Source organism: Camellia sinensis, chromosome 6, assembly GCF_055761805.1.
Source record: "Camellia sinensis isolate YWXY chromosome 6, ASM5576180v1, whole genome shotgun sequence".
Lineage (NCBI taxonomy): Eukaryota > Viridiplantae > Streptophyta > Magnoliopsida > Ericales > Theaceae > Camellia > Camellia sinensis.
Genome location: NC_138966.1, coordinates 22,440,561 through 22,466,985, shown reverse-complemented (window position 1 = coordinate 22,466,985; position 26,425 = coordinate 22,440,561). Strand labels below are relative to the sequence as shown.

The 26,425-nt window shown below is 35.2% G+C and overlaps 2 protein-coding genes, 1 long non-coding RNA gene and 1 pseudogene across 5 annotated transcripts; 2 read left to right on the top strand and 2 right to left on the bottom strand.

Annotated features, from left to right (window-relative positions):
* Positions 1-1,428: 1,428 nt before the first annotated feature.
* Positions 1,429-5,869, bottom strand: LOC114279911 (uncharacterized). Of its 2 annotated transcripts, XR_014332014.1 has the most exons (3): positions 5,414-5,869; positions 2,038-2,125; positions 1,429-1,874 (listed from the first exon to the last, which is right to left on the bottom strand). It is a non-coding gene; the product is annotated as an uncharacterized LOC114279911 (long non-coding RNA). The 2 variants fall into 2 exon arrangements; XR_014332013.1 differs by lacking the exon at positions 2,038-2,125.
* LOC114279910 (transcription termination factor MTERF4, chloroplastic) lies at positions 3,500-5,414 on the bottom strand. Its single transcript, XM_028222200.2, has one exon. The coding sequence runs from the start codon at positions 5,194-5,196 to the stop codon at positions 3,688-3,690; it is 1,509 nt and encodes a 502-aa protein (XP_028078001.2). The 5' UTR covers positions 5,197-5,414; the 3' UTR covers positions 3,500-3,687.
* Positions 5,870-6,909: 1,040 nt separating the features above from the next.
* On the top strand, positions 6,910-8,972 carry LOC145793214 (uncharacterized). The gene is made up of 4 exons (XM_082875971.1): positions 6,910-7,728; positions 7,905-7,981; positions 8,061-8,334; positions 8,391-8,972. The coding sequence occupies exons 1-4, from the start codon at positions 6,910-6,912 to the stop codon at positions 8,970-8,972; spliced, it is 1,752 nt and encodes a 583-aa protein (XP_082732097.1).
* Positions 8,973-16,885: 7,913 nt separating this feature from the next.
* On the top strand, positions 16,886-25,805 carry LOC114279901 (cell division control protein 6 homolog B-like; annotated as a pseudogene). The gene is made up of 7 exons (XR_014333840.1): positions 16,886-17,016; positions 23,357-23,462; positions 23,599-23,660; positions 24,296-24,369; positions 24,938-24,988; positions 25,304-25,353; positions 25,578-25,805. The product of XR_014333840.1 is annotated as a cell division control protein 6 homolog B-like (transcript).
* The last annotated feature ends 620 nt before the right edge of the window (positions 25,806-26,425 follow it).

Sequence of the window (26,425 nt, the reverse complement as noted above, 5' to 3'; positions counted from 1 at the left end):
TATGGTGAATTACACTAACAGTCCTTATAGTTTGGAACTTGTATCATTTTGAATCCTGATTTTTTAATTGTGGTACATTTGACCCTCAATTTTGAATTTTGTTTCAAATAAGAACAATTGAAGATACTATTAGATTTTTTAAGGGCAAAATCGTCAATTTGATAAAATATAAATTAATTTGACAAAAATAAATGTCAAAAAATTATTTTTGAATTTTTAAAAATTATTTCTACGTACTAAAGATAAAATTATATAAAATTGATAAATCTTTTAGATATTTATTTATTTTTTTACCAAATTAATTTTTATTATGTATTTGGATGATGATCATGTAAAATTAATTTTTAAAAATTAGTCATGTAATTTTTATTAATTTTTATCAATTTTACATAATTTTATTTTTGGTGGGTAGAAATAATTTTTAAAAATTTTAAAATATTTTTTTGATATTTATTTTTGTCAAATTAGTTTATATTTTATCAAATTGACAATTTTGCCCTTGAAATTAAGCAATGGTATTTTCAATTGTCCTCATTTGGAACAAGATTCAAAATTCAGGATCAAATATGTCACAATTGAAAAGTCATGGACTAAAGTGACACAAACCCCAAACTATAGGGACTGTTAGTGTAATTTGCCCATAAAAATAAGAGTGGACAAAACCAGCTACAATATAATAATAAAAATAATGATCATAATAAAAACATTATAATTATTACAAATGTTATTCTATTTTGATATTTTATTTTAACCTTCTAGTACGGACTATGTTTTTGATCAGTTTATTTCACCTAGCTATGGCCTCATCATTCCTCGCGTAACCAGTTCTAACTTATGCCATAGAAAGCATCTCCTGCGAAAGATTTACGCTGTGTTTGGTTGGGGGTATATGAAGAGAGATTTGGAAAGGAAAAGAAAAAAAAGTGTTTGAAACTATGTGAAATGTAAGCATGTTTTTTTCACATTTTACCTGCCTTTTTCATTTCTCTTTCCAAATCCCTTTTCAAATCCCTCAACCAAACACAACATTAGGATCTAGTGATCGGCGTTAAAAAATAATGATAATAAAACAAAAATGTTATCCTTTTTCAGTCATCTTTTTATTTGATAAATAACGTGGAGTCAGGTGACAATACACATAAGTATACATTATTTTTTAAAATTTCATTTGAATTACATACATATCATATCACATATACCCCATCACAAGTGGGGCCAATGATTAAGGGTGGAAAAATACAACAAGCTGGAAGAGAAATATACTTTGCAGCAAAGTCTAAACTAATCTAATTCTATCATCTCATCATATAGAGGTCAAAAATAGATCTTTATCAAAGATCTGGACATGAAGTCTATAAAATATTTTGTAAAAATAAATTCATAACATTTCCTAATCTCAACCAATAAGATTCTCAAAAAGACCATTAATCCACTTAAAAGTCTGAAACCTGAATTTCAAATAAAGTTCCCTGCAAACAACTGAACTATACAACTTGCATACAAGGTTTGAATCTAGTCTCCTAATACAAGGAGCTCTATGATTTATATTTACAAACTCAAAAAGCTGCTTAACAAAATATTAACAGGTTACATTGTAGCCCTAAATACATGACAAAAGCTATCAAAATATGTATACTCTGCAAGTCTGGCATGAATACTGGCAATGATGACAACAAAAATGTCATGTTTGCGGTTCCTAACATAGTAAACTAGGCAGGTACTAGGCAGGTTCGCGAGGATGAGAAGCTCAAAATGAGCTAAGAGCACGAAGTCGTTGAAAGTATTCCCCCCATGGCAAGCAATCCTTGGGCTGATTGATGAATTGTTAAAATGCAAGACATTTGCTGCAAAGTTTGTCGGCAAAGATGATCTGCCTGTTTTAGAAAAGCAACAAGTTGTACAGTGAACAAACAAGGGATTGTTAAACATGATGCATATATATAGATGGTTAACACTACACTCAATGTTGTAAATACAATTTGCTATGAAGGAATTTTTTTTTTTTTTTTTTTTTTTTATAGTTTAGTTTTTGCATACATTTCTCGACTTGGAGGTCTCTGCTTCTTAAATGGATTTTCAGCAGCGCACATAAAATTGGCATCATCTATGTGAGAGATTCTTTGTACTGATAGGCACAAGAAGAGATTAGACAGCTTATTTCCGGTTATTACTTTTATTGTTACTCAAAATAGACAGCAACAAACCTGTAAATTCTTAATTCTCTTATAAGAAACAAAAGTGGACATAAGTCAGTTAAGCAGCATAATTTACTCATCATAATGGATCTATTAAACTAACCAATCTGGTCTAGTGGATATTTCTAGTTAAAGCACAAGAATCTACAAGAACTTTTCCTTCTTCATCTATCCAACAGATTTAAGAATTCGTTTGCCTGGCATGTCTACATAAATTAATCATAAGATACTCAATAGTTTAGTTACATGTCCCTTCCACATTCAAAATTTAACATACAAAAGATTAGGAAGAAAAAAACTTGTTTAAGCACCACCTAGCATTAACGATAACCAACTCTCATCACTGGAAAGAATTGTAAAAAGGGAATTACCAGTTTGGGCCCCCATTAATGACAGGTGATGAAATGGGTAGACTTGATACACACCTAATCATGTGAAATGATTGATATGCACGAAGTGGCTGCTCACATACTCAAACGTGCATTCCCACGATAAGCAGCCCAAGCTTTTGACATTGCACCAAGCAATGCCACTTGGCTAGAGAGGATGGTCAAGATTACTGAAATTTAATTAATCTTTCCACAGGTTATATTATAGTATGGGTTCTGACACAAAAGGACACTTGTACAAGGATAAGTTTACTTTAAAACAGACAGGCTCTCATGGGAGGGGTTGCTAATATCAAGACATACTGTCATTAGTTTGCAAACCATATGGATTCCCTTCTGAGTCCATATATTGTTTTTTTTGTTTTTTTGTGTGTTATGTTTATGATTCTTTTGAAGAAAATGAATGAACTAGTATTGACAGATTAAATTTAGATGTACCCCTGTTAGGTGGGATTTCCACCAAACCAAACCACTCAAATTGTCCCACTTCTAATAAACTATTGATACCTTCAGAGAAATAGTTAGTTAAACCACTGTCTCCATCTCTACAAAATTTACCACTCTGTTTTTCTTAAGAAAAGAATTTTAAAAATTTAGGGAGAAATCCATTTTAAGCATTCACGTTTACTTCTCATTCAGGAAACAAAATATAAGAATCTTCTCAATGTCATAATATCCATTGCTATCTAAAATAACCTTCCCTCAATTGTGGAAAAAAAAAAGTTTAGGAACACTGAAACTAATCACAAAACCGGACACAGCACTCTCATGAGGTGAGTTTTGTTTATTTGAGAGAAAACTAACTTAGAGAATGATTAGACAATCACCCCCTTCTATATTTATAATAGGTAGCTTACAATGGAATCCTTGGAGGCACAAATAAGGAAATAACCTCTAATAGAATAAGATTATGTATGAAGAGAAAAGCATCCAGTAATTTTAAAATAAAAATAAATTAATCAGTCAATAATTACCCACAAGCTATATCATCATTTTAAGCAATCTTCAGAATCAATTGATAATCCTACAGAAAATAAACAACAGATTGCCATCAACATTCAAAAAGCAGAACTAATTCTTTAATGTGACAGCACAAAAATGAACTAAAGAGAAACAGTGCATCTGTAAAGTTTTTCATCATCGCTCTCATCTTCCACATCTGAAACAACCTCACTCCCTGGTAGTTCTAGTTTCCCACCCATACAAAATGATGGACCTGCACTCTCAATTTCGAGATAATCAGCTTGTAGTCTCTCTTCAAATCTCTTGTCACTACAATTTAAAAACCAAGCCAACGAACACCTAATTCCTTTGCCTTGTAATTTCTGGTACCTGGGTTTGATCCTTGATTCCAAGCTGTAAGTAAAGTACTCTGGAAACTCCACGAGCTCATTCACTGGCCTTCCCATCTCGCTCTTGAAAAAGTAATAACTGTTTTTCATAAGCCCAACTTGCACAGCAACTAACTGTGGACAATTGACAACCATCTTTCCAACATCCTCCACTGGTATGCCCCGTCCAACAAGGAACTCAACAGGTTTCATGATCACATTTTGGTTAAGGCTAACTATCTGCGGCATTCGCTCAATGACTTGAGCAAACCCATCAGGATCGATCTTGAGCTTCAAATTGAAGAAATACTGTTGTGTTGACAATTTAGCTTTCAAAGGAAGTCCAATAATTTGTGGGTACTGTGCAATAATTGAAGCAAGAGCTTCCCTCCGAATCCCAAAACTTATCAAACAATCCACATTCGGCTTAACAGTTTCTTCAAGATCATAACCAAGTATGTATGCTCTCTTCTCAAGCATCCTCGCTATGATCTTCTTTGGCAAACCCAACAAAACCAAGTAATCAACAAGTGGTTTGATCATTGTCCCAACTCTCATTCCCAAAAAATATGGATATTGTGTGACCATTGGTCCAATATCTCTCGGATTCACTCCAATACTAACTAGATAAGCCACTGACGTGCTCATTGTCCCTTCAAGCTTAAATCCTAATAGCTCCGGATATTTCATCAACACATACCCCATATCATGCTTTTCAACATCAAGCCCACGGAGGAACTTAACCACTGGGACAAGCTCAACAACAACACTCATGTGCAAAACTTGAGGATAATTCTTAACAAACTCACCAAGCCTTGACCTTTGAATTCCAATCTTTTCTAAGTAACCCAATACAGGTATGATATTTTTACGCACACTACAACCAAGCATCAATGGGTACTCATTGATATCATCAATTGTTAACCCTATTTTCTGCAAAAACTCAACGCGTTCGCGCATAACTTCAACAGTGGAGGGCAATTCTAGGTCCTCCAATTCATCCGGGACTATGCCTATACCTTTCAAGTAATCACAAATTATGACACGAGAGACGAGCTTTTCTTTACGCCCTTGAACAACGCCCCAGGTGACCGAGGGCATTTCGTATTCGGGGAATTTGGGGTATTGGGTTGAAAAAGATTGACATTTTGAAACCCCAGATTGTTGGGGAAAACAGGGGAATGGGGGTTGAGGGTTTTGGGAGGGTTTAATTGGAGAGAGTTTTGAGTTCGTGAGGAAGGTTTTTAAAGCTTGTGTTCTTCTTCTGAGCAGTGAGGTCATTTCAATAAGGTAAAAGTGTGTGTGTATATATATTTATGTGTGTGAGTGTGTGTGTGTGTGTGTGTGTGTGTGTGTGTGTGAGAGAGAGAGAGAGAGAGAGAGTATTGATATTGAATCGAAGTGCAAATTTGTTGTTGATTGATGAAGCAAAAATTGAGAACAACGATTCTAGAATAAAGTTGTTTTTGGATTGAAGGGAAAGTGGAAATAAGCTCACCTCTGTTGGTAGAGAAAATAGCTTGTGACCATGGCTTCAAGAGAGAGAGAGAGAGAATGAAGAGTAGATTGAGATTTGAGAATAGTTGGGGCTGTGGGCAGGACAGAGTCCAACCCTATATGGCCGATTTTGACGAAGACTTTAGAGAGAGAGAGGGAGAAAGAAAGAAAGAAACCTCAGGGATTGACGACGAAGATGATGTCACGGCGGCAAAAAGCGGAGCCACCACCGCGGGAGACATTATGATCGGAGATGTCAGGAGCCATGGGTGCTCCACCCTCAAAAGCGAACGGTGGCTATGGTGGACAGCGGTGGTCGTGGTGGAGACTGAAATCAGAGGCGTAGTGATCGTGGGTTTAGAGGGAGAAAGGGGTGTTAAGGGATAGGCATATATACCTGGATAGTTTTGTTATTTTGTCGGAAAAAGGGTAGCTGTTCGAATGGGAGGCGGGTCGAATGGGAGCTTCTATCTACACGCACCAAATTCTTTCGATACACATATTTAATGATATTTTTTTATATTATAATTTTATTTCTAAGTGTAATTACTATTTTAGACATCTACCCAATTCAAAACGTCTCAATGCATACATCCATCTAGACTTCACGTTGAAGTTCCAAGTTCAGCTCCTTCCATTGAGTTAGAAGTGAAAGCACTGATTCACTCATTCGTATATTCTTCCAAGTTCGTAGCTTCTTCCATTAAGCTCCAAGTTCATAGCTTATCAATGCACTCATTCATCATACATTAAGCTAGAAGGGAAAGCATTAGCCTTCCTCATTCGTAACTTCTTCCTCATTTATCATTGTTATGGAGATTTGTCTCCTGAAAATCAGCAAATAAATGTTTATGAGAAACATAGCGAAGGAAATGTGAGTTTCTCTCCTTCTTTTTTTTTCAGCGTCGTTCGGATAACCAGAGTCGAATTATATTATTTTGTTCAGAAATCTACTACCGAAATAAGTATTTATTTTCGGAAGTTGTTGTCCGAAAAAAGTATTTAATTTCGGAAGTTGTTGTCCAAAATAAGTTAACTTTTACAACATTCAACTTTCGAAATTTTAAAATGAATTCGGACAACTACTTCCGAATGAAGAAATTTTTTTTTTCCCCATTTTATATTCCAAATTTGCAAACTGCATACGAAATTTACAGTTTTGAATTGCAAATTAATCTTTATAATGCCATTAAAAATTTGTAATGTTATACAAAATATGTAGGAATATGTGTCAACTCAAGGAAGTCAGGTTTGCGCGGATTTTGTGTTGGATTATACTGCTCAATTGACAACTAAATAGGTTCACTCTACGAAATTATAATGATTACGTTTCGAATTGCTCAACAAATGTAAATGTTTGATAATATTTATTTGACTTTGTAGGTATTCAAAAGTAAGGATGAATTGCTCAACTGGGTACGTGAAGTTGGAAAGAGAAATGGTTTGGTCATTGTAATCAAAACATCAGACTATGGTGGAGGGAAAAAAAGACCCAGGATGTATCTTGCTTGTGAGAGGAGTGACCAATATAGAGCGACAAAGAAGTTAAAACATGATGGCAACAATACATCAAAAATAACCGGTACGAAAAAGTGTGGTTGTCCTTTTGATATAAGGGCTTATAGGTTTACCACACGTGATGAATGGACATTGACCGTAGTATGTGGATTACATAACCATCCACCTGCGGAGCACCTTGAGGGACATTCATATGCGGGGAGGCTATCAAAAGATGAGAAAGCATTGTTAATGGATATGTCAAAGAGTATGGTTCGGCCAAAAGAAATCCTAGTAACCTTGAAACAGCGAGATGCCCTCAATGTAAGCACACTTAAAACCATTTACAATGTACGCCATCGAAACAGGGTGGTACAGAGAGCTGGAAGATCACAGATGCAACACTTATTGGGTGAATTGGCCAAGTATAATTACATTAAGTGCCATCGGTCTGAAGAGTCCACGATGACTGTGACAGACTTGTTTTGGGCACATCCTACCAGTTTGGACTTATTTCGATCTTTCCCATGTATATTAATTATGGATTGCACATATAAAACCAACAGATATCGTCTTCCTCTTCTTGAAATTGTGGGAGTGACATCAACTGAAATGAATTTCTCTGTAGCTTTCGCATACTTGCAATATGAGAGGGTCGATAACTATGCGTGGGTGTTAGCTACATTGCGTGATGTCATGGATGGTTTTGTTGTGCCAACAATTATTGTTACTGACAGAGAGATAGCCTTGATGAATGCCATACAGAAGATATTCCCGAGTAGCAGACATTTATTATGTCATTGGCATATCAGTGAGAATGTATTGACCAATGCAAGAAAATGTTTGAGACACAGCAGAAATGGGAGAAGTTCAACCATGAGTGGAACTCTTTATTGTATTCATCTTCTGAAATTCAATACGATGAGCATCTTAAGTCATTACTTAAGGAATTCAGTAGTTATCCTGATGCAGTCAAATACGTCATGGATACTTAGTTGGTTCCTTACAAGGAGAAATTTGTGGCGGCATGGACAGACACGTATATGCATTGTGGCAATGTTACAACAAACCGGTAAGATTACTTTTGTTCAATATGTTATTAATAAGTGCCATGTACTTGATTTTAATTTGACTTATGTTGAATTGAACAGGGCTGAGAATGCACATGCAAAACTTAAAAGACAATTGGGTTCATGTCAAGTCTCATTTCAAGCATCATTTGAGAAAATACACAGTCTGCTTGAGTTGCAACACACTGATATCAAGGCTTCATTTGAGAAAAGTCTAACTGTTGTGCAATATCAATTTAAACCTTCTCAGTTCAGGGAGCTACGGGGTAATATGTCTATCTCTGCATTGGAGTATTTGCTTGTAGAGAGTAAGAGAGCCAATTCTATTGGTATTGATGTTGAAGCTTGTGGATGCGTCCTTCGCCACACTCATGGCTTACCTTGTGCCCATGAGATTGCTGACTACATCAGACAAGATCGTCCTATACCACTTGCTACCATACAATCACTACATTAGCTTCTACTCTGGAAACCAAGAAGAAGAGACCTGTTAAGGGAAAGGAGAAGGTGAATGCGAAAGGGAAGATATACATTACTAGAACAGTGAAACCTGGTGCATATGTTGATGTTTTCCCTTCTGGATTGAAACCATACATTAAGTTTGTCAAGGATGTAGCTGCAGATGGGAATTGTGGTTTCAGGGCTATAGCTGCTTCAATTGGTCATACAGAAGATGATTGGGCTCAGGTTAGGCATGATCTGTTAGGTGAGCTACACACACACAAAGAGGAATACATTACACTTTATGGGTCCTACGAAAGGTTTAAAGAATTGACAAGCATATTGTCATACTTTGAAGACAGTCCTGGATACTCACATTGCATGACTATGCCAGACATGGGACATCTTGTTGCATCGTGCTACAATCTTGTGTTATACCACTTGTCATTACAGCAATGTCTCACATTTTTACCTCTTAGAACAGTGCTAGTACCTCAACTTGATAAACGTGAGATTGCCATTGGGTTTGTCAACGGAAATCATTTCGCCTAGGTATAACAGAAACTTATCCATTTGTGCATGTACAAGAAGTTATGAGGTATGACCACTAACTCAATTGATATTTGGTGCAGGTTTTGTTGTAGCTAGGCCATCCAGTTCCTCCTATAGCCACTAATTGGCAAAAATATCGTCACCCTTGCGCTGTCGACTGGGATGATGCATATGTGCGTCGCATTCAACATTTCAAGAACATTATTCATAATAATGTAGCTACTCGAGAGACATTTGATGTTGTTGATGTCGCATGACACATGTATGCATTTGACAATGTTAGAATTATGGAAGAAATTAATGGATGTGTTTTTGATGTTGATGTTGATGTTACCATTCCATTATAATAAGAAAATATCATTTACAAAATCAACGACCATTGTTACCATTCCATTCTAATAACAAAATGTCATTTTCAATGGTATCAACCATTGTTGCCATTCCATTATAATAAGAAAATATTAACCACTGTTACCATTACAACAATATCATCTTACAAAAAACACCACAAAAAATTCTTCAACTAGCAAATAACATGTCACGAATCAGCTGTATGCCTACGCCTAGGCCTACGACTATACGTCAATGTCAGAGATGAAAAGCGACCTCCAGTATAACTAGGTCCAGCTTCGTCAATGTGTTGACCTTCAAGGACATGAGTCATACTCTCGATAGCCTGGTAAAGTCATATAACCACCCATCTGCTTAACCCCGGACCAGCTAGCATACCCCAACTGTCTGTATAAAAATGCTAATGCAGCAGCACCCCGGGCGTGAGTATGAATGGATCCCAAATCCATTAATAAGCTAAGGTAAACAACAGGAACCCTGCCGCCACTCTTGTCACTGAAGAGTGTACATCCCAATAGAAACAACAAATAAGCTCTAGCAGCGCACTGTATAGCCTCCTCGGGGTTTGAATCTGTGACACCAGCAAACTGACTTCGCAACCACTCAAGCCTGACTGAATTGCTACCAGCAGTAGAAATCTCTTCATGTGCTACACGTTCAGTAATCCCCAAGCTAGAAACTAGTAGTGTAACTCCATGATGATCCGTCACATCTGACGCTGACTGATCTGCCTACAATGGGAAGGCTAAGAATATTGCCAACATCATCCAAAGTCAACATCATCTCACCAACTGTCATGTGAAATGTGTTCGTCTCAGGTTGCCATCTCTCAACAAAACTAGAGATTAGAAGCTTGTTGACGAACCGATAAGTGCAACGAGCTAACTGTGACAGCCCAGATTGCTCAATAATAGCTTTGAATTTGGTGTTGTTGTCTACTGACCACCATGGCCATGCAAGGATCTTTGAAGAGTGATTATGACACTTTAGGGGCCCTCGTTCCTATAACACAAATGATATCTCATTAGAAACTACCATACAACACACGCAAAAAAAAAAAAAAAAAAAAAAAAAAACACTCATTGTAGACACTCCATTTTTAACCGCCTTAAGACTTGGGGCGCTACTGATGGTTTATTCGGCGATGAAGGTGTGCAGGGCAAAGGTTCAGTTTCTTCGGCAAGGAGAGAGTCAAATCTCAACTTCATGCCCCTTTTGGACCAAAACAATCTTGATCGAAAGATTTTAGACCTTGAAACCCTCTCTTTCAAAATGTTTTGAAAATAAAATTCCTACAATGTTCCGACGCTCGCATTTCGTTAAATGTTGTGCTTTTCGGTAAACCGAGCAAGGACGAAGTGGAAATGAATGAAAGAGAGTTAAAATCTTTGAAAAATCTTTCAAAACACCTTGTTTAGGGGTTTGGAGTTGAGGAAAATTGGAGAAGAGGGAAGAAACCAAGTTGAAGAAGAAGGTGGGTTTGAATCGCTAAGAGAGAGAGCTGAGCGGTCCTCGCTAAATCACGTCTGTCTGTGTATACACTTGGATTTTAGCTATGAGGCCACCACCGTTGGAATCTTACTTCTAGGGCTTTATTTTGTACTCAAGAATCTCCTAAAGCCAAGTCCGGACGGGGGAGATATGGTTGGTTGAAGTAGGGCATCAATCCGGTTGGACCGAATCTGCGCGGCTTCACCAAAACATGCATAACTTTTTGCACAGTTGGAATTTTGATGCAAGGTTAGTGCCATTGGAAAGCTAACTTCTGGGGCTTCATTTTGGACACTAGCCGACCACTTTTTGGCCTTGGAGACCACCCCCCAACCACCTTTATTTTCGGCCGACCACAAAAAGTAGCTGGCCGACCACTTGACCTTTTTGACCTAGTCGGCCGACCAGGGCAAGTGGTCGGCCGACCCCCTGAACTGGTCGGCCTGCCTTTCTCAATTTTGTCTCTGTAAGTTGATTCCAGCTGTGCCAGCTGGAGGGCATAGACTGGATCCTCCATATGTTTACCCTTGGTTTGAAGCTTCTTTGAGAAGCTTTAGACTTGTTTGTCTATAAAGGGAGGCCTCCCCTTCCTTGTAGAGGGTTCAGAAATTTGTTGAAGGCAAAGCATATATCCCTCTCTATATCTCACCATTTTGGCTCCAAAAGTGCATAATTCTTGACCCTTTTACACTACACTTCATAGCCATACACTTCCACCATTGCTTTGAGGTCTTTGGAGGTCATTTTCAGAGGCTAAAGGTCTAGTTTTTGGGTCCAGAAGTTGCCGTCCTTTTGTGCTACAAGGGTAACACACCATTTCCCTCTTTGTAGCATTATTTTGATCCATCTCTTAGCCTTATTTTCGAGCATATTTGGGCTTTTTCATAAACTGAAAAAGTCTTATTTTGAGGTCCTTAACATGTTTGTTTAAGACCATTTTTCTATTGGGGGTCATCTATCCCCTTTCCATGCTTCATTTCATCTTATTTTGAGCCATGCCTTAGGGCCTTTGCATTGACCTTTGTTTGGTCTCTTAGCCACTAAAATCCAGTGGATTTTTAATGGCTAGCATGCTCTTTTGAGCACCAAAATCAGAGAGGGGTGACCCTCTCACCCCTTGTCTTGTTTACTAGCGTATTTGGCCTAACAAAGGAGTCCTTATTTGCATGCTTCCAAGCCATATTTCAGGTCATTTTTGGTGGGTTTTAGGACCTACATAGGCTTTGTCCAGAGCCCATTTTGTCATTTTAGGTGTCCATCTTGCATGTATAGAATAACTCCTTGTATGGCCTATCAAAGTAGCACTTCATTCTTGCATGTATTGGTCAGGTTTCAGTGGGTTTTTGGGCTTCATTTGACATGCCATGATTCTGTTTTTGACTGGTTTGGTGGCCTCTCATGTGCTTCATATGGTTGTAGTGTAAATCATGGTTCACTAGCTTGTATTGCATGATGTTTTGGCCCCCTTTCCTAGCATATTTTGGCCATCATCCAAACTAATTTTATTTATATTTTGGGCTGCCTTAGCTCTGTTTGAAGTGTTTTGGGTCATGCATGCATTGTTGTATATGGTCATAGTTCAATTAAGCTCACTAGCTTTGCATATCGGGTCCATATAAGGTTTTCATATTCCCATGTTTTTCACTCTTTAAATGTGTTTGAGAGTCGTGCTTAAATACCTCATTTATGGACCATTGCATGAGCTTCATTTCTATGCATTTTGAGCCATCATTTTAGACCATTTTCTCACTATCTTGGACCTGCATAAGGACTGTTTGGGACTGGTTGGGTCATTTGAGCATTGCTTTGTGTACCTTTAGTGTAATGCACTTCACTAGTTTCGGTATCCGGGCCATCTAGCATGCATTGTGTGAGGTGTTTACATGTTTTGGGGCCATTTAGCATGTCATTTCAAAGCTGGAAAATGTATGATTGTATGCCATATTTCATCCCTTGCCATGCTTTGGTAGAGTTGCATTTGGTGCCTTAGGTTTGGTCCCTTGCATTTGTGCATATTTGCATGTATTTTGTTGCCTAATTTCATCATGTGTTGGCCACTAATTTGAGTGTGGCTGAGGCCCATTCATTTTAGTTTAAGTCTATCTTGCATTGTGTATGCCATGTCCATGTTGTCGCATGCTTGATCGTCGCATTGTGTATGCCTTGATTATGCCTTTGTGTATGTCCATCTTCGTATGTGCGTTGTGTATGCCATATAGCGTCATGTGCATTGAGTATGCCATTCGTAGTTCATAGCAATGGGTATGCTAGTTGCACTTTTGCATGTCATTCCTGGCATGTTTGCATGTCTTAGTTGCATTTCGTTTAGAATTGCATGCTAGTTGTTGCATTGTGTTTGCATGCCATACCATTCTAGTTGTTGCATAGTGTTTGGAGTAGGGTTTAGTCCAAACACGGGAAACGAGAGACGTTTCGTACTCAAAGTGACGAAACGTGCTTTGATTCCCGGTTGCCGACACTCTTGATTACCCATGATGGAGTTTAGGCCTTATTGTGTTCATTTGTGTATCCATTCTATATTGAGTCATGCAATTCGACTCCTCGGCCATCACGCATCGAGATGCATGATTGGTGGCATGAGGATCGAGGACTACACTCCCTAGAGCTTATGCAATGACGGGGAGAGTGGTCGTGCACACATATGTTGAAAATACTTTGCCATGCCCCTTTCTTGCTCTCTGTTGTAGCAAACCGGAAACCAGCAGCAAAAACTGGTCGATAGTATCCCTACAGCATGGTGGAGTTTCAGCCTTCTGGAAGTTTTGTACAGTGTTCTGGGACCAGGTGCAAACAGAGGCAAATCGGGGCATCACGATGGATTTTCCGGCAAGGCGACTCGAGCATGCATGCATTCCTTGTCATTCAAGACCGAGCTGAGGCAGTCCATTTCATATGTTTTGCATGCTAGCTTATTTATTTCAGTTAATTTGTTAATTAATTAGGGTTGTGTAATAATTAACTGTAATTCATTATTCATTCGGTTGTATATTATTTATTCGGACCCTCCGAGGAGGGCAATGTTGTAATAAGTGTGCGTGTGTGTGATGTATGTCTTCCAACCCTACGTCTTTCTCCTTTTTATTTACCAGCTAATGATGGTTAGTTTTAGGGCACGTTCAAATTAGCATCCTCATGCTCGTATGTTTGCATCCATTCATCTGTTTTGCATGCACCGGGCTCTGCGCATCATGTTAACTGCATTGTATTTCAATTCCAAGTTGAATACATGTATCGATTGTTGCATCTCATATGCCATCTTAGAATAGCCGAGCCTATCGTAGTTGCATTTTTGCATGTGTTGCATTAGGCATTCTTAGTATAGTCAGGATTCATGCATGATTTCTAATTAGCTTCTTTCTTTGGCTCGGAGTACTTGGTAAATGTTTATGCTTTAGCATCCTTGCACTACAACAAAAAACACTATTGGCGACTAAAATGGGAATTTTCGTCGCTGAAAGTCATGGAATTGGCGACTAAAATGGAATTAGTCGCCAAAATTGGTCACTTTTGCCGACTAAAAGACTTTAGTCGCCGAATGTAATGGTTTTAGCGACTAAAAGGCAGTTTAGTCGCCAAATATAGGGGTTTTAGCGACAAACATATTTTTAGTAGCCAAAGGTTAGGGTTTTTGGCGACTAAAACCATTTGGTAGCCAAACGTTAAGGTTTTGGCGACTAAAAACCACTTTGGTCGCTGATTGTACATGTTTTGGCGACTAAAAACAGTTTCGTCGCTGAAGGTCAAGCTTTTTGGCTACTAAAAAAAAATTAGTAGCTAAAAACAGGTTTATGGCGACTAAAATTCACTTTAGTAGCCAAAGGGGGAGGTTTTTGGCGACCAAAAACAAGTTTAGTCGCCAAAAGGGTAGGTTTTTAGGCGGAATGGTTTTCTTTAGCGATGGAAAATTAATTAGTAGCCCAAAAATAATACAATTGGCGACTAAATAATTTTTTTAGTCGCCAAAAGTGATCTAAATTTTTTTTAATAAATAATTTATTTTTTACATAAATTATATTTGAATATATATAATTACATTTATATATATAGTTGTGTATTAATACTGATGAAAGTAATATATAAATAATATAAGTTGCAATTATAGTCATGAGATGGCTCAGTGGCATAGTGGGGTGGAGTGTATGGTTAAGGTTTGGAACTTGGAGGTCCTAGGTTCGAACCGTGGGAGCTCTGAGGCACAAAGGAAAAATTTTTTTTTTTTCAAAAATACTTTTGGCGACTAAAAAAAAAATAGTCGCCAAATGTATAAATAATAAAAATAATAATTCACTATTAGCGACTAATAGTTTAGTCGCCAAAGGTATAATTTCCAAAAATGGAATTGACTATTGGCGACTAAAACCTTAGTCGCTGAAAACCTGTGTATTGCCGACTAAAAGTTTTTTTTGTCGCCAAAGGTATTGCCGACCGTCTATTTGCGACAAACCCGGCGACTAAAAGATTTTGTCGGGGAAAGTGGAAATTTGACATTTGGCGACTAAAAAGGGACTTTTGGCGACTAAAAATTTAGTCGCCAAAGGTGTATTTTCCTGTAGTGTTGCATGCGTGTGAGTGACTGCCATGATAACATGCTTACCATGAGGCTATTTGCTTATGTGATATAATTGGCTGAATGCCTGTGGGTGAAGGTTGGGTTGCTTGAATTGGAATAATTCGTCGAAATCCGTGTTTTAGCCTACTTGCGAGTAGCAAACTTCAATCCATTTTCAAAATAATCGGATATGTGATGCTTTGTTCCAACTTCGGCAATCCAGTCTATGCTTGTATGCTGTGCGCATCACATAGTAATTCTAGGCTAATAACCGGAATAAGAGCACATAATATTTTCAAAACTCGATATCATGGTTAGTAGAGGCCGATCTTTGATCGGACGAGAGGGGGTGCTCACGAAGTGACCTTCCCCAATCGTACCCAAGTTCCTGAGCCGAGGCAACTTTGGTGATGACGGACACGTGGCCTTAGGCATGAGTCAGGGTTTCCTAAATTCCCCCCAAAATAAAATATTTAGGTGACGACTCTGTATCTGGCAAAGCAGTCCATGTTTGACACTTCTTTCTAAAAATTAATTTTTCAAAACGATTTACCGGATTTGGACTCTTTAGTGATTTATCAATCTCGTATTGCACTTTGCGAGATCAGATTAAGAACCGTGACATCGAGTCTGAGCTGTAGTGAGCCCCAATGAATAAAACGGGATTCCCTCCCGGGATGTTCGGGGACGTCTACACTCATATACAAATGAATTTCACTTCTACTCAGGAATATTTACCTCCCCATGCCAAATAGCTGCAGCGACATGACTATTGAAACTCCGTAGTATTGATGGATCAGTCGATCCACCTAGAAAAGCATGAGTAAGGTACTCTTCTTGGACAGTAGGAGAATCCGGTAAAGAGGCGTCCTCCACAGCAATGTCAGGCATATCTTCACGTTGAACTCGTCTTTGGCTTCGGCTTCGGCTTCGGCTTCGACTTTGACTGGCACTGGGGATATCATATTCTACCAAAACTAGATCACGACCTCAACCATGACCTCGTCCTCGCCCACACCCTCGTCCCCGTTCATGGTCAATATCCAATTCACGACGTCGTTTATTTGAAGCAGTAGGTGGGACATGTTGTTCATATTCAAAATCCATATTATCTGCAAAAATTAATATGTTTGATGACTATACAAATGTAAAAAGAATATACAAAAGAAGGGAGGGAAAAAAAAAAACTGGTCAGAAGTTGAAAACCGAAACAAAAAATTAATTTTGGAAGTTGATTGTTGTCCGAATTTACAATATTCGGAAGTTGACTGCCAAAATAATCAAAAAAATTTGGAAACCTACTGTTGAAATAAATCACTAATTTTGGATTCCTACTTCCGAACAAATTCCTTAATTTCAGAAAACCAGCTCCGAACAATTTGTTTACACTCCGTGGGCTTTCGTTCGTTTTCAAAATGATAAAAACAAAACTCTACATTGCAAATTAAATAGGAATGAGGATTGAAAAGTAAACTCACCTAAATACGAATGAGGATTGAAAATGTGTTGGAATGCTTCAATGGGATGTCTTGATAGATGCAGCTTTGGGGATGAAAGTTGTGTGAAGCTTCTACTATGGGGTAATGTCTTCAACACGGTAAGCTTCAGCTATGGGGTAATGTCTTCAACACGGTAAGCTTCAGCATTGAAGATGTAGCTTCAGCTTCAATGGGCACCGTTGGGAGAGCTGGGTTTGGGGTTGGGTGTGTGTGTGTGTGTGTGTGTAGATGTGGAATGAACCGTGTGTGCAATGAGTAAACTAATTAGGAATTAATTTTTTTGGTGTGTGTAGTGAGAAGGATGTGCAAAGAGTGTATTTGGTGTGTGTAAATAGATGCTCCCCTTGAATGGTGTTGGCCGGACGTCTACATCAGGTGAAAGATTGCCTATTGCTGTTGTCACTTTGGTCGACCGCGGCCGTCAACCTCCTCCACGAACGACTGCCCGGAAGTCCACTCGGACGACTGACAAGGTGAATTTCGAGCCATTCAAGTCAACTTCATATTCGAGCTACCAATCATTGCTAAACTTATTCTTATGAATAAAGTATTTTAGTGTCTGAATTTTTGGCGAAATAAAATTTAAATTTAAATTTATGAACTGAGTATCTTTAAAATTATTATATTTTGAATTTTTAATAATTCAATAATTTTGAATATTTTAAGATAAAAAGACAAATATAGAGAGAGAAAGAGAGAGGAGATTCATTACCATTAGTATTAGCATGTCATCCGTGTTATATACGGAATAAAATAATATATTATTTACTAAAAATATGATAATTATTTTAATTTTTTGAATTTTGTCTTTCGTAAACAAAATTTTATATGTAAGTATAAAAATTTTGTTTCAAATGTTCCTTTACTATAGTATATAGGGTGATTTGGGAAATTGGTTAATAGTGGACTTTTCGATTTTTTTAGCTTTTTTGACTTTCTTGTGTAAAAAGTTTTTTTTAGATTTTTTGACTTTCTTGTGTAAAAGGTAATGTGATTCAAAATAGGTTAAAAGTTGACTTTTGACTATTTTTAACTTGTTCCCAAATGACCCCATAGTATATATGGATTAAAATTATTGTACTGACAATTAACAATTAAAATTATGATTTGTTATAAAAAAAAATGACATACTTTTAATATTTCACTATTTTATAATAAAAAATATATGAATTTTAAAAAATTGTTATATTGGTTTTTCAAAAGGAAAGAATTAAAAAAAAATTAAAAAATAAGAAAGAATCATCATAACATGTAATTTAAAATATCAAAAAAAGTTTAAAAAATCGAATAAAAACTTTAAAAAGATGTGATTACAATTAAAATTAATGCCCTTGATAAGTATAATTTTATTTGGATATCTATTTATACTTTAACATGCTTATTCAAAACAAAAACAAAAATAAATAAAAATATTAATAATTTTGAATTTTAAAATATGATTTTGTAGACTTGCTATATTAACTTTTGGAAGGAATATATTAGAATTTTTTTACAAAAATTGAATATTAGTCATTGAACAAATCTTATAAGATTTAAAATAAAATTTATAATAGGAAGAAATTAATGATATTGAAACATATGTATTTTAACAATTTTAAATTTTGAAGAAAACAAAAATAGATTAGGATTTTGAACTTCAATTATCGTATAACACTTTTATTTATATAATAATATAAATAAGGAAAGGTAATAGATAGATTAAATTATTTATAAATATAGCTATATTTAAAAGGATATGGTTTTTTATAACTAAATTTTAGATTCCCAAAATTTATTTTTTAACTTCCTATATAAAAATATTCAAAATTTTAAATTATATATGATTTTTTTCCCCTAAAAACATATGAACTCATAGTAAAATAGAGACAGAAGTACCATAAAGGAAGTGATGAGCTGCATATATTAAAGATAAATAATTGACTAACACCTTTAATAGTTTTAAAAAAATTGATTAAAATTAATATTTTCTTTTTATAGCTTTGAAAAACTATTATATGCCATTGAAGTAATGCTCTGCATCAACTATCAATTAACACATATTATGATATAAAAAAAAAATTAAAAGTAATTTTTTTTTAAAAAAAGTAATGATATATAAACATAAAATCAATACAAAAAACTTATTAATAATGATTTTGTTTGGATTTTGATCTATCACTTTATAAGGAGTGACATGTTTGTTATTATGCAAATGACTCTATCATACCATTTTAGTATAAAATTCTAGTAAAACAATATTAACCAACAAAAAATAGTTATAAACAAAAAATAAATAATGGTTGATAGAGAGGAGGGAGAAATGACACACAAAATATAAAATACAAAAACAAAACAACGGTCATAAATGATAATAATAAAAAAAAGAAGAAGAATAAGAAGAAAAAATGGTGTAATTAAAGGATAAAAGAGTCTGTTTAAATAATACAATAGATTAAACATAAACTAACATCCAAATTGTCTCATAAAAAGAAGGTTAAAAAAAAATCAGTGTGTTTGGTTTTAGTTTTTTGAATTCAGTTTTCTAAAAATTGAACTTTTTGTTTTTCGTGTTTTTTTGTTTTTAGTGAATAATTTTTAAATTTTAAGCATTTTTTTTATTTTACTTTTTTAGATGTACCTTCTGAGAACCTGAATTTTTATATATTAATTTATATGGTAAATTATTTTTAGCTACCTATTTTTGCAATATATTTTGGTAATAAATTTTCATGATGAATTTATTTAATAGATTTCCCTCGCTACTATTGGCATATTTAGTCTTACAACTCTTTAATTTCATTTGTAGAGGCCTCAAATTCTAATAATTATTCTTTGAACCCTGAGTTTTTGATTAGCCCACTTTAAGCCCTGAATTTTTGTTCTAATGCATATTAAACCCTAGAAATATGATTACATATATTATATTTCTTTTTTAATTTATTAATTCCTTATACTATGTGTATTAGTATATATGTATTTTGTATATTCTCTAGTACCATGTATATTAATGTGTGTGTGTATATATATATATATGTATTTATATTTGGTCTTGAAGAATCTTTAGGAGGACAAATCAATATTTATGACTTGTCCCCCTTTTCTTTCCCCCATAAACTTGTGTCTCCCCTTTGCTCTTCCCAAGCAAGAATTGTCTAGGCATGCTATTACATCCCAAACTCCCAAGGAAGACTTGCAAGCATGCAAGGTTTTGTCTCACATTCAAATCCCTAGAAGAGACACATATACTTTTATATCTCCTCCCTATTTCCTATATAGCAATCCCTTCAGCCCCTTCAACACACACACACACACACACACACACACACACACATGGCTAAAGAAGAGGAAAGGAAAGAAAAGAGAGCTAGAAATGAAAAGTTGAAAGCTAGCAAGTTATGTAAGAACACCCGAACACCCTTGCCTTCTCCTCCCCTATATATGATATTTGGTTGTTTTGATTGTGTAATTTTGTATCATGTATGTGTATGATGAAAATTGATTGAATAGGAGTAGAGCTTAACACTTGGTATGATTTTAGGTCCTGTCTGCTCTGATTCTGTTCATATGCATTAACTTTGCTGATTTTCTAAAATTCACAACAAAAAAAAAGTCATTTTGCTATGAAATTTTGATATACCCTCTATCAATGAGTTATTGGTATACTAGCATTTTTGTAAGATCATGGGATGTATGTTGAGTTTCGAAAACCTCTTGTCTTTACGGTTGGATCCTATAGATTTCTGGAAGCAGCAGTTAACCCTCACTTTGTTTCTATGCCATTTTCTCTTAAAAGCTCCTTATGGAGTGAAACCAGTGTTGAATGTTAGATATATGAGATACCTTTCTATGTGCACAAGAATCACTAAAAAATATTAATTATTGAAAGAGTTATGATCATTTTTCTAAAATGCGACAGGAACAGACCAGTACTGCTTGAACCTGTATTTTTACTGGAATCTGTTGAACTCGATGTTTGAATATAACAGTTTTCTTCCAAAAATGAGTCCTCCATCATAAAGTGACTTTTAGCTCTAGAGTTCTTCTTGAAATATCTTCCTAACTTATTGAAATATATCCAGTAAAAATATCATGATCATTTGACTTCATTTGATATGAGCTCTTATTTTTCTTTAGCACCGTTCACTGTTGAGAATATGGATAGAACATAGTAAATGGCCTATAGATAAATCTCTGGTTATGTTATGCAACTTATAAAAGAAAATTTGAAATGAAAATGGACTTGTTCTATGTTGTGTTCAAAATTCAAAACCTAAAGAGATCCTAAATGGTTTACAAATCCATTGTTTTGGCCTGTTATTCTAGAAGAAAAAAGCTAAAAATTATTACCTTTGTGTTATTTGTTCTTAAGGTCACGTTTGTTTCGCGGTGTAGGAAGTTAGATTGGACTAGCAACGCTGTGGGTCCCACCCGCAACACATTTGGTGATGGTTTGGGTGAGCGGCTTCATACTCCAACCGGCTTGCTAATCCCCCTCAGTAAGGGGATTAGTTTGGGTGAATTTTTGGTAGGATTAGGAAAATAGTGAAGGGATTGAATCTATTTTATAAAAAAAAAAAATTTTTTTACCAAGTACACCTATTTGTTTTAGTTTTTTTGTAATATAGAAATAATTTATTTATTTATTTTATATAAAAATAATTTAACAATCCTATCATTGACCATCTCCCACACTATCATCAAAACAAACACATTTTTACTTAATCCCCTCACTAACAATCCCCACATTAACAATCTCTTCACTAACAATCACATCCAACCTAATCCGCCAAACAAACGTGGCCTAAGTGTTCAAAGGCATGATTAATTGAATTGGTATGAAAAGCATGATTTAAATTATTTTATTTAAATCTATGAGATATATGCTAGTTTATGAAACTTGCAACTAATTTTTTGTGTTGAAGTTGTATTTGCATATTCTAGACTTGAAAAGTGTCCTAAGTTGATGGGTTTCATGACTTTGGGGTATATGGTTGCCACATTTTAATTAATCCTATGAAACATTATTGAATAAATTGGAACTCGCTTAAATCTCCAGTAATGTTATTCTTGCATGATATCATGATTTTAAGTATGATGTTGTCATGTTCTCTTGAGATCAAGAAAATTATTATTTAATAAATTTAGAGTTTCCATGTCGAATATCAAAATGAGTAGATTATGACATAATGGAAGGATGTTGTAACCATTGTTACGGTATTGAAACTTGGTTGATAATGGAAGGATGATGTAACCGTTGTTACGGTATTGAAATAATGGTGGGGTGTGTTCCCTTTGAGTTAAGCCTTGCACGAGTGAGTTTCGAACCCCAACATGGCACGGGAAGGTATTTTGGCTCTTATCGGTATACACTACAACAAAATGCACATTTGGCAACCAAAATTGGCAACTAAAAAAAATTTAGTCACCAAAAGTTATGAAATTGGCGACCAAAAATTTTTTTAGTTGGGAAAAGTACAATATTTAGCTACTAATTTTTTTTAGTCGGGGGATATTGATTATTGGCAACTAAAAAAAAATTAGTCGCTAAAAATACCAGAATTGGCGACAAAAAAATTATTTTAGTTGTTGTATATTGAGTTTTGACTACTAAAACCATTTAATCGCCGAATGTAAAATAAAAAATTATTTTTTATCTTTGGCGACCAAAAGTTTGGTCTCCAAAAACATATTTTTAGCGACAAAAAAATATTTTAGTCGTCGTATATTGAGTTTTGGCTACTAAAACCATTTAGTCGCCGAATGGAAAATAAAAATTATTTTTTATCTTGGGCAACCAAAAGCTTGGTTGCCAAAAGCATATTTTCAGCAACAAAAAAATATTTTAGTCACCAAAACACTAAAATATTTGAAGGGAGACATTTCAAATTTTGGAAGGATTTATAAAATTAATTGGCGACTAAAAATATTTAGTCACTAATGGTGTAATCTATATATATATATATATATATATATTTGGTTTCCAAACCACAAACTAGCGCCTCTGTCTCTCTCTCTTCAGCATTTCTCTCTCTCTCCCCCTCTGCCTCTCCTACTCCACTGCTCCTCTTCCCTCCCTCTCTCACTGCTGCTCCACTAGCCACGCCTCCGCTGCTCTTCCTTGCGGTCGCCGTATATTGAATTTTTTTTTGTTGATTTGTTGTAGAGTAAATGTTTAGTTGATAAAGTTTCAGTAGATAAGTGGCGAAAAATTGGGTTTTCGAAAATGGTAGGGCTGGCGAATGAAAGCAAAAGCTAGCAGGCGTTCTCGGTTGTCAATGGCGATCAAGATCTAGCTCCAGCTAACGGGCTGGCTAGTAATGCTGGTTCTGATTGTGGTAGTGTTGAGTTTACAAGAGAGGAAGTTGAGGGATTGTTGAATGAGAAGATGAAACCAAAGAACAAATTCAATCTTAAGGTATGTGGGTTTTGAGCTTTTAACTTAATTTCACTGATAGAATAATTAGGGTGAGCTTTTAACTTAACATAATTTCCAGGCTGATTATTGCTGATGAGTTGGATTATTTAATAACTAAAGACCGGGGTTGTGTTTCATGATCTTTTTATGCTCACAACTTTCCCATTCTCTAGATGTATATTGATAGATATGATAATTGTAAATATGTAAGTATAAAATTTTTGTTGTATCTATGTGATTTTTCTGTGTAGTTTAGATTTCAGAGTTGGTAACTATTAGCTACCTGTTGTAAGGGAGTTCTTGTTATGTCTTTGCTTTTACAGGAATAACTAATGCTATAGACCTAGCAAACAGATTTCTTCCAAGACTACAGTCATTAAATTGTAAGTTCATTACTTGCTTTAGTCAATTATCTCTATTTGCTGTCATTTTGATTTGGTTGGTTCTAATAACAAATTCTTCTTCCAAGACCCTCTTTATGGTGTCAGGCCATGTCCTAGAATTGTTTATATCCTTTGAATAATTTCTTTCATAATTTTGTACAACCAATATATATTTGATTTCTCTCCCAAACAACCTTGTTTGTTTCCATCAAGAAGGAAAATTGTTGAATATTTGGTTGTACCTCTCTCTCTCTCTCTCAGAGTTGGGGCAAGGGAAGAATTGTTGATTGTAATTTAGAAGCTATGAATAGTGCTTTATAAGTTCTGAATATTCCAAACTTCAAACCCGTTCCTTGATATGGAATCAATTTAAGACCTATTTGGGAATATACAAGTTACTTGTCCTCTTAGCTAGGATATATCACTTTCTTATTTCTTTTTGCCTCATCCCCCATTATAACTGCTAGAGGCAACTCTTAATCACTACTTGGTGCAGTGTCCGTTGGTAAGTGTCTATTAACCCCATTCTCCATCCCCCATCAAAATATCCTATGTAAAAAAGATGTAAAAGAATTAGCCGCTATGTTGGTTGGTCATAACACTAATTATTTGGTTCTGCCCCTTTCCTATGCTAGGCAAGCCTATGGTAGTAACTTTTCGGGCCTACTCCAAGGATCAGATCATCTTGATTCTTCAGCAGAAGCTAAAGGTAATTTTTGTGCTCTTTCTATAAACTATCAAGTGTCCTGTTTAGTCATGAAATAGCTTTTTATTATTTCAAACTAGATCCTAAAAAGATCAAGTGCTAAACCCTAAGAAAAAGAAAATCACTTTGGCTGTAGCTGTTCTCAGTATGGTTGCACATTTGAATGTATATATGCATTGACAATTTTGATTTAACACGTTTTGTTCATTTCCAGTCAAGTTGGCCAAAGAATCCATGTTTCCTCCCTAGAAAAAGAATATAAGGTTTGAAGATATGAGAAATTACACATATGGCATTCAATTACAATTTGATAATTGAAGAAGTTGTAGGCCAATGTTTTCAGTGTTTTCTATAGAAATGCAGTGTTGTTATCATGGCTTTTCATCACTTGATGTTACCACATCTAAGTATTTAACAGCTTAATATACCATAATTTTCAAGGAACCCTAGAAAAAATTTGAAAAAAGAACAAAGTAGTTCTTTTGGAATCTTTAATGTGTAAGAGAATTTATCTTTAGTAGCTCATTTATTTGTTATTGATTAAAGACTTATTGCTATTCTCTTCCAACAGGCACTTCCTTACACAGTCTTTCAACCACAAGCCTTAGAACTATGTGCCAGAGTGCGTCACCCTTCTTTATTTTCTACTGTACTCTGGTAAATCATGCTCACTTTTCTTTACTTGACACATTGCCATTAATTTGGTAGTGGATCCAAATTTGTAATATTACTTGAATGATAATTAGTGTATGAGCAATTATGTTCTCTTGACCTTCTTTCTTGATAAATAAAATAAATATTATGTTCTCTTGACATTAAGGATTCATCATCACTTTTATATAAATTGTAAGTCAGCAGTGGAACTGTGGCACCAAACACCATATGGGAAATTTTCTCTCATAAGCAAAGAAATTGATATTTTTTTGAAACATGGCAGAAAGTTGTAGCTGCATCTGGAGATATGAGGAAAGCTCTGTGCATTTGCAGGTTTGTCTTTTACTGCAATAGTTATGGTACTTAGTTTGTTGATCTTGATGGGACTATATACAGAGTATAATATATCTAAATTATTAATTTTAATTTTAGAATTGTTATAATTTGCAAAGTATAATATAGCTAAATTATTAATTTTATAGTTGTTATATTTTGAAACATCAATTTTATTGAATAAGTGCTAATGGTTAATTTATTTATTTTTTCTTTTTTTACAGATTGCTTTTGCGTGGGCTATTGTGGATGTGTACGAAGAGCATTTGTTCTGTATATGGAAGACATTTATTTTGGAATAATCATCTGTTTTGAAAATCCAGTGTTTTTGTATGTAATATTTAATTTAGAAGGATTATACTTGGTTTGTATGGATTTATATGATATTTGGAATATGATGTTACAAGTTAAAGTTTTTGAATAGTTGATAATGAAATGGGTATTATTGATAATGGATTTAGATTATAATTGATAGATGTATTATTCTGTATATGTACAAGGTACAGGTTGCATTGATAATGAATGCATATAATTTAGAAATTAATGAAAAATATTCAATTTGTGCATTTTAAAAAAATTAATAAATAGAGCTTGAGCTTTTGGCAACTAAATATTTAGTAGCCAAAAAAACAAAAAAGGAACTCATTGGCGACTAAAAATTGGTAGCCAAAAAGGAATGTCATGTTTTTAGTGACTAAAAAATTGATAGCTAAAAAACTGAAGATGGAAGATATTTTCTTTTTGGCGACTAAATATTTTCTTTTGGGCAACTAAATTTTTAGTCGCCAATTGGTGACTTTCGACAACTAAAAAAAATTTAGTCGCTAATACCTTTCCCGACAATCATCTAGCGACAAAGCTGGCGACCAAAAAATTTAGTCGGCAAAAATCTTCAGCGACTAAAAAATGACTTTTGGCGACTAAAAATTTAGTCGCCAAAAGTGTAATTTGTTGTAGTGATAGGCGATATAAGGTTGGTGCTGCTGGTGTCACAACATAGACTATTCCTATAGGGTAGACCATGATGCCACAACTCGAGTATGTAATCCTGGTGCATGGGCATCATTGATAG